Source organism: Geospiza fortis, unplaced genomic scaffold (genome assembly GCF_000277835.1).
Source record: "Geospiza fortis unplaced genomic scaffold, GeoFor_1.0 scaffold381, whole genome shotgun sequence".
Classification (NCBI taxonomy): domain Eukaryota; kingdom Metazoa; phylum Chordata; class Aves; order Passeriformes; family Thraupidae; genus Geospiza; species Geospiza fortis.
In genome coordinates, this window is record NW_005054348.1 from 4,670,932 (window position 1) to 4,683,520 (window position 12,589).

The 12,589-nt window shown below is 40.6% G+C and overlaps 2 protein-coding genes across 2 annotated transcripts in view; one reads left to right on the forward strand and one right to left on the reverse strand.

The window, feature by feature from the left end:
• Positions 1-6,240, forward strand: part of TRIM67 (tripartite motif containing 67) — a 42,388-nt gene extending 36,148 nt beyond the window's left edge. The window contains exon 12 of the mRNA XM_014307911.2: positions 310-6,240. Within this exon, the coding sequence (XP_014163386.1) occupies positions 310-375 (66 nt within the window). The 3' untranslated portion in view covers positions 376-6,240. The remainder of the gene's footprint in view (positions 1-309) is intronic.
• A 2,135-nt stretch (positions 6,241-8,375) lies between these two features.
• CUNH1orf131 (chromosome unknown C1orf131 homolog) lies at positions 8,376-12,368 on the reverse strand. The gene is made up of 5 exons (XM_031058783.1): positions 12,304-12,368; positions 11,165-11,260; positions 10,391-10,477; positions 9,332-9,390; positions 8,376-8,708 (listed from the first exon to the last, which is right to left on the reverse strand). Exons 2-5 carry the CDS (start codon positions 11,177-11,179, stop codon positions 8,579-8,581), a joined length of 291 nt encoding a protein of 96 aa, XP_030914643.1. The 5' UTR covers positions 11,180-11,260; positions 12,304-12,368; the 3' UTR covers positions 8,376-8,578.
• Positions 12,369-12,589: the final 221 nt, after the last annotated feature.

Consider the following 12,589-nt stretch of genomic DNA (forward strand, 5'->3'; position numbering starts at 1 on the left):
CTACCTACCTACCTACCTACCTACCTACCTACCTACCTACCTACCTTCTGGATACCTACAATTGGTGGCTAGATTTGGGAAAAGATACAGACACCTGGCTTCTCAGTCCCAAAGTATTCAGGAGGGAAGGGCGAAGGAGACTTGTTTATTTCTAAGACTAGATATCATCTCCATTAATAGTCTTGATTTAAACTTGGACCTGCAGTCCCACAGCCCTTTCCATGTCATTTGCCTGCACTTTGCCTTCACAAATGCTCTTTGCTGAGGATGTCTCAGTTTTAAATCTGACATTATTTCTTCTTTGTGTAGGTGACCCTGCACACAGGACTGGAGGTGCCGCAATGCGTAAAACAGCCCAAGCTGCCCAACAACTAATGAAGCCCCGTCTGATACTGTGCTGGATTCTGTAAGCTTCCTCAGTGTGTTTTGGCACTTTTCAGTAAGTCAGTAAAAAAGCATCCTCTTCCCTGACTTCAAACACTGTGCAGCATGCTGCTCACCGAATAATCGGCTGGTTAGAGCTAGGCCACTCCATTTTCAATTTTACAGCCATAGCAAGCACATCCACAGGACTGGCACTCAACTGCAGATGGGTACCTGAACATATCTACTCTGCATTGCATACATGTGTACACTCATGTGCACACACACACACAAACACATCTGTAAAGCAAAAGGTTAAATGAGTGTATTTTCTCTCTCATGGCTGGATTTGTGCTTAAATATTAGGGATGCTGGAAAAAATGGGTGAGGTTGAAGGACATTGGATGTTGGAGCAGTTTACCAGTAGATGAACTGGATTCCCTTGCCACCTAAAGTCCTTAAATAAAGAAAGCATATGTTTTGACGGCTGAAGCGGAGGTTATAGGCTCAAGAATTCCTGGTTGTCAATTCCATTCAGGGGCTCAAATGATCATGGATTATTCCTTGTGGCTCTAGACTGCAGTAAGCTATAGGGTAATGTCCCCTTGGAATTCAGTGGCAGAACTTATCTGCAATGAGAACAAGATTGATTCCCAAACACTGCCATGAAGTAGCTGGGTTCATTTTAGCTAACATCATGATACATGTAGAATTCAGGTTCAGAAAGTTGAAAGAAAAACATCCTTCATGCATTTTAGTGTTTGTTATTTAGGCATGACTACGGAGACACAGAAGATCTGATTGTGGTTATCAGCACAACTCTTAAAAAAAAGTGCATGGGAGATTCCTTTGAACTGAAATGATATAAGATTTATTTAAATATGGCACATGCAAAGTCTCCCATATCGAGAAATGATGCTTTCCAGCCTTGATCCTAATAAAACCTGTGCAGCTGTAGTTCCAATGTAGCTTTGAAATCTGAAGCCTTAATTTTCTATTAGATTACTGTGAGCTAATTAATGTCTTGATCCTAATGAAACACTTGAGAGAGATTAATAGCAGTAATGCAAAACCCATCCCTAACAATTTTTCTGGATTGGGACATAAATCTTTTGCAAGACTTGACCTGTGCCTGGCATGTCCCACAAAAGCGAGCAGCCATTTCAGGTGCTGCTCATGACAACTGGAGTCTGACTGACAGTGATCTTTTCTCACAGCCATGTCACTGTCACCTGCATGCAGTTGTCAGAAGACCAAGCACTGGTTTGCCTATGTGCTTTGTTTCCTCTGAACCCAGTTAACGTGTGCGTGTCTGTGTGTGTACAGTGGCAATGCGTGAGGACAAGATGCAGCAGCCTTGGTGAGCCCATGACATCTTGGACTCTTGTCACTCTAACCCTATAGAAGTGTGGTGCTATCAAACAAGAAGAGTATAAACTTTCAAATCCTATCAATGTACTATTTCCTTTTTTAAAATCCTGCTGCTTATACAAATTTTCCTCTTCAAGCGTACGTATACGCACACGCATATTATCAGGCATGTAATTATTAAACCTGAAAACAAATATTCCAACCAAAATCCAGCTTACTGCCTTGCATTAAAGCACAGCCACAGGACAAACAGCCCAGGCCTGCCTTCAGGCAGCCTGCCAGCCCCCAGATATCCTGCTGCAGGCCCCCTTCTGCTCTCTGTCTGGAGCACATCACTCAGGTAGTGCTGAGTGATGGCAAGGCTTCCCTGTGGCAAACAGCCAGAATCCTCCCGTGGGTCATCCCACCTCACAGCCATTGTGGGAAGGGAAAGGCAGCCCAGAACAGAGCTGGGCTATTGCACAGACACAAAGCAGTCTGCCATCCTGCTGCCTGCAACCAACCAAGCATCCTGTAGCCCACCTCTCCTGCAGGAGAGCAGCGCACCTTCAGCAACGTCAAGACTGAAACAGGAAATAAAACCAACAATGGAAAAATAATAACACATGCTTTTAAGTGAGGAAGCAACAGCACTTCCTTTAAAGTCTGGAACAGATTGTATTAGTAAACTTGTAGACAATGGAATAACTATGCTATGCTTATCTTGGTTTTGTAAAGAATATCAGAGACCAACTGTGTTATAATCTTCGGTTTCATTCAATACCATACGAACTCATGCAAGATTTTCTAATTAGCAGGTCTGTTTTCACCTACCTCAGCTAGAACGCTACCAGACCCCAAATTTCCTCTTGAGTGTGCTCTTCAATGAACCTAACAGTTGTAATCATAGCATTGGCTTTGAGTATTGCCAGAGTAGTGTATGGGAATATTGTAAATAAATTGCACATAGTTTTTATATGGGGAAACATCCTGTGATAATTTTAATATGGAAGGCACTCCACTTTCACTTGTATTCAAAAAGACAGGGCATTGTTTCTTTTGGGACAGAACCTTTGTCTTTGCTCCCAACTTCTGTAAAGGGAACTCAAATGAATTTACATCTTTCCAATCTTCAGCCATTGCCAGATGTTTAAAATTAATTCTGAATGGGTTTTAGAGGTGTTTGCAGTACTCAGTTTTCGTTTTCATAGTTGCTTTGGTGTCAGTTCCTGGTGTATTATATTGTGGGGAGAACACATTGAGTGACATGTTGATTTCTAATGAATATATGGACAGTAGGTAGGAACAGTGAGTAGAGAAGCTCAGTTTTTACCCTCTATGCATTCCAACATTCACAAAAGTAGGGTAGCTACCATTATAGTCTCCTTTTAACCTAGCAGAAATGCAAATAAGTTAAAAGGAATACAGTTAGAAGTAGGCTACCTGCATTAGTAAGACTATTTTACCCTAGGTAAAGAACTAAACAAAGCATTTGCATGTGTTGGTTGTGTACACAATCAAGGATTTACATTTGGCATGGCCTGTAGCAATAAAGCTGTTATCCTCATAGAGTGCACTCCTGTAACTTCAGCTGGATACATTTTCATAGTTTGATTAACAGAAATAATGCTTAAGTAGTTAAAATTACTCTAGGAAACTAACAACTCCACACATGAATATTTATGTAGAGCTTGCAGGGGCCATCTGAACACAAGCAGGGAGAGGTGGGGCACTCCCACTGCTCTGCTCAGGCTGGAGGTAGTTTCCTTCTCTGCAGGCAACTTCCCCAAGGTCCATCTCATTACAAACCCAGCAGTTTGCACATTCTTCATCTATAGTATCTCTTATGCAAGCTTTTGTTTCCTCCAAATCCTTTCTTTGGGAGGGAGTCAGCCTTTAGTCCCTGCAGAAACTGCGTTGCTGACTTTTCAGGGAGAGCCCAATGCGCAGAAGAGTGGAATAAATACCCAAGGGGACCACTTTGTGTGCTCTTCTTCCTTTTATTCCCTCAGAGTATTTCTGCAGCTCTCTGGGGCTCCAGGCTCACCCAAAGCTGCCTGTCATGGGACTCTTCAGCTGCTAGAGGCCAGGTTGCTTCTTACAACCTGGAGAGCAAAGCCTCTTGCACTGGGATAAATCCCATCCACTATGGTACAGAGCCCACACGAGGCAGCTGTAAATTGACTTAACATTTAAAAAAAACCACCAAAGCACAAACAGGCCTTCCCCTTATTAACAAAACAAAACTTGACTTCTGCGTGCACCAGTATGGAGCCTCTGAACAGCTGCAAAATAAATACCGCAGTCAAACTTTCTGTCCTGCAGAGCAACAAAGGACTCTCAGTTTTCACCTACCCCTGGGAGCCCCAGCCTTAGCCTTTTGTAAACCTTCTTCCTGGCTCTTTCCTCTGCCAATTTCTATTAAGTTCAGGAGCACTGTCAGACTTCCCAAGGCATGCAATGCTATACAAATTCCACTTCCTCCCTTTCCCTCATCAACTTGAAAAGAGCTCACAAGATCTCTTAGTAAGACAATGTCAATATAAGCACACATGTAGCTGACAATCCCTTGCTCCTTCTGCTGTGAAAAAGTATGTGCTGTAAAATAAATCTCAGTGAGGACAGTAATATACTGTGATGTATTACAAATTTGGAAAGAAATTTGACTTCTAAAAACGTAGAAAAGATGGGCAAACAGCACTGTCACCTCCTATACTTGCCTATGCACTTAAGATACATAGAGGAAAATATATTGGACTGAACAAAATAAATAAAATAAGCATGAGCTTACATTTATCAGAGTTTAAGAGGAAAAAGTATTAAATGTAATTTATTATATGCATAATGTTCCATCATGTTGTAAATAATGCCATGATAGCGTATTGCTGTAGTTTGTTCTTGGCTGGTGATAGAGTTCTGTGGTAGTGCTGTGTAAGTTGTTTTTTATTTTATTTTTTTCCCCTCAAAGCACAGTTAGTAAAGATGGCAGAGACCATCCCACACTCTGGTTTCCCAGTTGTTCTAGAGCAAGAAGAAATGTGAGATGCAGCTTGTTTTGTTGTTGTTGTTGTTTTCTTACATGACAATATTTCTTAAGGTAAGAGAGAAGAGATTAAGGCTAAGCTGCCACCACCACTGTATGAAAAACACTGTGTTTGAACTGCCAGCAAGAGGTAGTGCATTTATGGACCACAATTTAGATCATCTGTCCCTGTGAGAAGGGACACAAAATTCCACAACCTGGGAACAGCAGCTTTCTGGTACCATCTGGTACGTCCTTTGCTCACAAACAGAAAGTTGAGGAAGGAGAGTTGTTAGACCTTATCTCAGGATTGACTAGCTTTGCAGCATTCTGCTTTAAATAGCAAAACCAAGAATTCAATTTTGAACCAGGCAAGATAATATGAAAACACCAAGCATCTTGGCTAGATCAACTTTGGAAGGGAGATTACAGTTACAGATCAACCACATTGCAAATGTAAAGGGCACTTGTCACTGAAAATTACCAGGCAAAGATGGAGAGTCCTTTTATTTATTTATTTATGTTTGGGAATAAAAAAGTGAGCTGCTTCTAGTTTTTACTGACAACATTTCTGGTGGTTCCTCTGCCCAGCTCTACTGAATGCTGCACACACACAGCCAGGTGGAGCAGCAGCCTGAAGCACAAATCCATCATTAATATGACACACTTCCCAGGTGCAGGTCTTCCCAGGTGCAGAAAGAAGCCCATATGCAAACCCAAGAGACTAGATGTGTGGGGCTCCTGCATCATGCACAATACAGGAGACAGATGTGTGTTTCACTGACAGAGGCACTCAGCAGCATTTTCCCCTTCTGTTAAATGACCTTTTTGTTACATTTGTTATTGCAAACAGTTCCAAGCAGAATTAATTAAAAATTATTTTTATGCTAATTGGAGAATTTCTAACATTTTCTTGTGAAGCAGTAGATAGAAATATTCCTGGATCCTGATTACATTCCTTTATCCTCCACCTCCCTTAAATGTTGTCAATAAAAACACTAACCTTCCTAGGTAGCATGGTGAGAAGACATTATGTGATGAATATTAAAAATAAATGCATGAGGTAAACCTGCTGTTATTTATGATTGTTATATGAAGCATGAGTAACACTAATTTAAATGTTGGCAACTAAAAATCTGCAAAGGAAAAAGAAAACGGTGTTCAATTCCGATTAAATGGAAGACAAGAAGTTGTTTCTAAGTTTTCTTAACTACAACATTTCTTTACTATCATTTCCCATAGCTTATATGAATTTGGAGCTGGTGAAATATACATCTCTGCTATATGTGTCTGTCACCAGATCAGGAGGAAAATACAAACTTTTTATAATTTTGTACCTGTAGCAAACGTTTGTATTTTTTGAATTAGAAACAAACTGCTTTTTGTCTTTTGGTCCAACTAAAACTTTGTGTATTATTACTATTATTACCCTTTTGGAAAACCTGACATATAAGTTTATGCTGTTTTACAGTTTATAAATAAATTCTTATAACATTGCCAACAAACACAGCATCAGTACCCTATTTATTTTTACAAATTATGATTATGTAGATGAGGCATTCATACAGTTTGCATGCCTATCTCCTACTGTTGATACTGCTTTGTTACATACAATCAAGAATAATCCAGTAAATGGAGAAATCTAAGTGTGTCCTTCCTTAGAGCAACCATCTGTGCCTCAGCTTCAGACATATCCTGATTCAGTGGCCTGGAACACCTCTCTTTGTCAGCACTGCTCTGCTAGCTCTGGCTCATGTTGGTTACAGAACACCTCAAAACATCTTGGAGACATGATATGAAAAAGCAAACCTATCTCCATGTAACAGAAGCCTTTCACAATGCATACACACATTAAATGTGAAAATGCAAAACTTTGAATAAACTTTTTGTTTCCTTCCCCCAAAAACTTTCACATTCCACTGTCAACTTGGCGTTTTAGTTTTCAACTTTTTACTTTAAGAATTGATTTTTTCAACTTTTTACAGCTCTTACAAGCTCGACTGCAAAAGTTACACTCCATTCTGACTAAGTTTCACTCCCAAATAGCTTTTGGGAGTTGTGGATGTGGAAAGTGAACATTTTAACTTACCAAAGCTGATGGAGAACATCAAGTCCCACATTATATGCCAAGTGAGATGAAAAAGCTTTATCACAAAGTGAGCAGTAAAAACTAAGCTCAAGGATTAACCATGAATTGTAAAATACAGGCTATCTTACAACATCCAAAGCAACATCTGTTGCCTCAACAAGTCTTGATGCCCTGGACTAAATTCTTAGTGGTTACACCTTCACACGCCATCGTGATTTGACATTTCCCTAGTGTTAAATAAGTCATTAAGTCTGTAACCAGACAGGAATCTTAATTCTAGTTTGAATCTGCAACCAATACTGAGTAAGAAATCAAATGATGCAATTAGTAAATGTGATAACAGCATTTAGCAACCAAACCCTGCACACCCCTTCTGTTCCTACCTGGCTTCAGAAACACTCCCTTCTGCTTGTTCTCTGGCACTTGATCCCTCCAAGCCCTCTCCCTCCTCTTGGTCCTCTCTCTCCTGGCAGAGCACAAAGAGCAAAGTAAGGTGGAAGGTGTGGGGGAAGCCGTGTGCCAGAAAGCATCCCTGTCCATGGTGTGGCTCTCCCTATCCCAGAACACTTTCCCATCCTGGGAGGGAGGAAACCTCCAATGGTGCTGCAAGCTCAGCAAGACACAGACCTCAGGTCAGGGATCACCTTGCTCAGGCTCCCAGCCCATAGGGGTACCAGTACACCTAGGTTTCTGCTGTAAGGGCTGTTTTCCTTACCATGTACACATCCTTCACTGCCGGAGCTGTTCCAACAAGCTCCACATCTCCTTACAACACAGAACAAATCCTGTCATTTCAGTTATCATTATCTTTGTCTCCCCCTAAAATATTGAACTTTAATTTTGGAAGTGTTACTAACAATTGCCATTTCTAATGGATGGACCTTAAAAGTGACAAAATTAAGTATTTAGCTACAGAAGACAATCAGTGTTGTTCCAGAAACACCAGACTGCTGAAATCCAAATAGCACCAAAAGGCAATTTTGGTAAAGATTTCATAGAAAGGCCTTAAGAAGCATGGAATCAAATCAAACATGAGTTAACTGGAACAACCAGTAGCTTTTGAGTGTCCATGCTCATTTGGCTCAGTCTTACATGGTTTTGTTCTTAAAAACCAAACAACCAAGCCACCAACCACTATTCCAAAGTGCTTATTTGGAGATCTCTACAGAGATATACAAGATGAGTGTGTAATTCTTGCCTGGGACAAAACTTCAGAAAAGTATTATTTTCATTCCAAAGCAGGTAATTTTGAAACATTAAGAGGTTTTGCTGGACGGAAAAATTATTGTGCAGCTCCGCTATCCAGTAATAATCTATAAGGATACAGAAACAGATTTATGTCCAATAAATGTTTGGAGAACACCTACTTCCATTTCAGAGTGAGTAAGATATTGTTTTTTCCAAATTCCTTCCATATGAAAGATATATTTATATTAATCCATTAATTTATGGATTAAATGAGTATTTTACTTACAGCCAATAAGCTGATTCTACAAAAAAAGGGTTTTTTTTAGCATATAGTGACTAATAAAAACAGCCTGTATAACCTTCTTAATAAGAACTCTTAATCTTTATTTATAAAATAATAAATTCTAATATCCATCCCAAGGCAGAATGGTACATAAAAATCCTGTAATAACACATAAGATTAAAAAATTAGGGTATGGTGGATAGGCAAAAGGCCCCAGAAGTCTGTGTTGGTAGCAATGTGAATTCTCTTATGCATATTGTCCATTCACTCTGTATCATGAAGTTTATTTGCTAACTTTAGATGACTTAATTTTCTTTATGTCACGGCTTTGCAGAATCAAGGTCCCATTTCTGAATTTTCCAACTTGTCCTGCAGGCCAAATGCTGGGCACTGATTTCTTCCTCTTGGCCTTCCTGAAAGAGGGAGAGGGAAAACAAAAATTAAAATAAACAGCAGAAACACAGGTAAATGCTTAATATGGTGAAAAAGTCACCCATTTATGCAGAGTTTGGTATTACGGAATATCACACCATAGCATGTAAAAACTTCAGAACATTTTTCCTTCATAGACATGCAAAATTTACAACACATTGGAGCACTATTTACATTTTTAAATGTTTAGAAACACAAAGATTTTTGGATAGAGAAGGAAGACAGAGTACAGAGGGAACCTGCTGCACTAGGATTAGGAAATGCCAGCTCACTTTCAAGCCTCTGTATACTGTAGCTTATGTTTTGCAGAAATTATCTCTTAGGGCAAATGCTCTGATCAAGTGGTGTCTCATGAGTCTGCACACAGGGATTTTCATCCCTCGGACCTCCAGCTGCAGTCTTAAGATGTGTTGGGACATGCTCTCAAGTAAAGCTGCGGAATTGAAGCCTCTGGAACAGCTAGGCACAAAGCAGTGTGACCATTTTTTGAGGAGCTCAGCCCCTGGAGAATTTTGTTGCACTGTGATGTGCATGATTTCTGGAGTAAGACTGTGCAATTACACAGGGGAGATACACTGGGGAAGCCATGTTAAAAACATCTCACCTCTCCTGTTCTTTCTGCTTCTTCTTCTTCTTCTTCTTAAGAGAATCACCTTTATGTTCCTGTTTTTAAAGATGCATATTTTAATGAAAAAGGAACAGAGCACGTTGGTCAAACAACCACCCGCACAAAGAACATTCAGTAAATAGCCTTTACTTCACAGAGCAGCAGGCACTTAAAGCAAGCTGGGAGACCTTCTGACAGAACAAATGCTGCAACACATTATGGAGCCACTGCCAGGAGTGCCCAGAGCCCTTCCTAATGCCTATGGAAAGTACATCCCACTCACGACCAACGTGCTGTCCTTGCCACGTGCAAAGCAGAGGCTTCCTTCTCGGACATGTGACAGATCCCAAGGTCAGAAGATGGCCTTGCTACCAGGCAGGTGAGTCCTGTCACCCAGCTGAGGACAGCTGTCAAATAACAGGTTCAGCTGTGACTGGTCATGCACTTTGAGCCACATGACAGAGCAGGAGAAGTAGGTCCCTGGGGAAGAGGGTGGCAGGAAAACGGCTGATAGAGCAATTACCAGCCCCACCAGCCTGCTCCCACCTACATGGGAAGGCTCCATAGGAAGGCAGAGAGTAGGCTTAGAGCCAGATGGGCTGTGCTAGAGGATGGATGCAACAGAAGCCTCACCCTTGCTTTAAATAATGAGTAGGATCCTAGATGGAATTGTGCTGATAAAAAAGCAGTTGAAGATCCGGCTCTCTATGGTCAGAAAACATGCAACAAACTTTAATTGGGGACCATTCTGTTTCCTCTTAAGAGGAAAGGATAAACAAAACCCCACTGCTGATTTTGTGTCATCAGTCTATCAGCTTGGAAGGGTGAGGCAGTGAAATCAACCACAACAGAAGCCTAACTCTGTGTCTTCATACTGCACACAACCAGCTTTTACCAATGAGATTAATCCTGTAGGAGCCAGGAGCCGAATCCACAGGGAGCAGCAGGTGTCAAGCTCAGGCACTCCTGCACCTGAGGTGTTATTATCTGTCAGACTCTTTTAAAGAGGGCTGGCTCCTACATGCTACCTTTTTCTACAGAAAATTTCATACAAACCTTTTCCTTATCAGCATCTTTCACTGCTTTTTTCTCTTTCAGTTTCTCTTGGTAAGTCCTGTAGTTCATATGTGCCTTTTTGGGGGGCTGCAACAAAGATTGGGAGGGATACTGCTGATTAAATTTTCAAATAGGTTCAAAAATTATTCACACACTTGTACAGACAGCATTTTTCACATGGTGGTGGTAAAACATTAGAAATGCTTATTTCCTTTTGCGTGAGAGGATTGGACTTAAGAGACAACAGGTACTCACAAATTGTTTCTTTCTTGGTGAGGACAGCAGAGAGAGACAATTTTGTTCTGTTATCAGTCCTACAAGGTTTACATACACACTCTGAGCAAAAAAACCCAACCCACTTCCTAAAAAACACCTAAAATATTATTTTTCTTTTACACTAGTTATGATGAACTAAAAACTTTTCTCCATCTTTATCTGTCTGTGAGAATGATGATTTAAAAAGTGAGCCCCACTCTCCAACTATTTATTTTCGAATGGCCTGATTAAAAATTATTAAATGCTGCTTTTCAGCCTGATCAGTCATATTTCATCTGTAATACTTTCCTGATAACACAACCACACTGATTTTCTAATCATCTACAAAAAACAGACAAGACAGAACAGATGACGTAAAAGTAAGGGTGAAGTGGGAGAAGGGTCAGGGCAGGGGATTTTGTGTTTTAAAGGAGTAATACCAAAGCCCCTCATGTTCTTTACTGCTTTTCTGCATTGTAACAGCTGGGTGACCTCCAGCACAAACCAAGGGACAATTACCTTGGCTCCCAGCATGACAGCACGCTCCTGTTCCCAAACACGTTGCTCCTGCTTCTTGTAGCCAGTGATTCCAAACTTGTGCACTTCCAGGCGAGCCTAGAACATTACAGAAAATTGCAGGCATTTCATAATGTCCAACCTGTTGTAAAGCAATGCCTGGCAGAGTTCAATGAAGTCATACTCCTGAGGAAATCCTGGCTAATACTGGAAATTGGCGTGCTATAAAATAAAACTGAGTTCAGAGCTACACTGCAGAGCAGTTAACCACTGTCCAACTAATCTCTGGATGGTGAGGACTGTCAGGGGGACAATTTTCAGTTCTCCTCATTTCACAAAAAGTGACACACAGAATGGATTTCTTCCATGTAAAAGATGAGCACTTAGTCACTGAGAAACATGGACGGGCAGATGGTGGTTTGACTACACACATAGGTGTAGTTAACACTACACAAGCATACCTTGGCAAAACCACTAATGAATCCATAATCTTTTTTAAATCAGTGATTAAATCTCCACCCTTCTTAGCAGTACAAAGCTCCATGCAGAATCTCCAGAGAGAGATTGCACGGGATCATAACACATCCCTGAGCAGCGAATAGGCACACAAAACAACTTGCACAGATCTGTAAACAAATTAGTAGCTAAGGTGGCCAATGCTAGTTATGTTCATGTAAGAACAGATGAGAATAAAAAGACAAATGGAAAAAGCTATTTGTTGTTTCAAAAACAGATGCAAATACACTTTCTTTTCCTTCCCACATGAGATGTCAGAGATTTAACACCACAGGGCAGAAAGAACTACGGTAAATATTATGGGAATTCAAGCACCTTTACACATCCCCCTCAAATTCTCGTTGGAAGATCAGAAAGAAAGGCCATGAAATTACACACCTCTCTCCACATGGAGCAGCTGAGCGCTGCCAGCCTGTTCCTCCTTCGGTGTGGAATGTAGCCAGAATTACCTATTAGGAAATCCTCACCTACAAGAGAGATTTCCTATTAGGAAATCCTCACCCACAATCCTCACCTAGCCATTTCTGGAAAGGTTTCCCATCAGTCCCACCGTAGCTCTCTGAAGTATACGTGTACACATAACTATACACTAAACTAGTGACATTAGTCTGATGCTACTGACTTACCTTTTCAAAGTTAAATTCTTGTCTGACTGCATTTTTCTCTTCATTCACTATTTGGGTCTATAAACAAAACAAAACATTTCAAATTAATATGACAAGTAACACCAGTTTAAATGCTGACTAGGACAGCTTTCTGAAAAGCAGTGAAATGTAAAGTCAGTTGTATGGAATAATACACAGGTTTCCAGCAGCATTTTTTTCTAGCTTTATTACCAGGATCTTTAAAAAGAGACAGTTTCAACGGCATTTTTGTAGGTAAGTAAGAGAAAAACTGCCACATGTGAGCTAC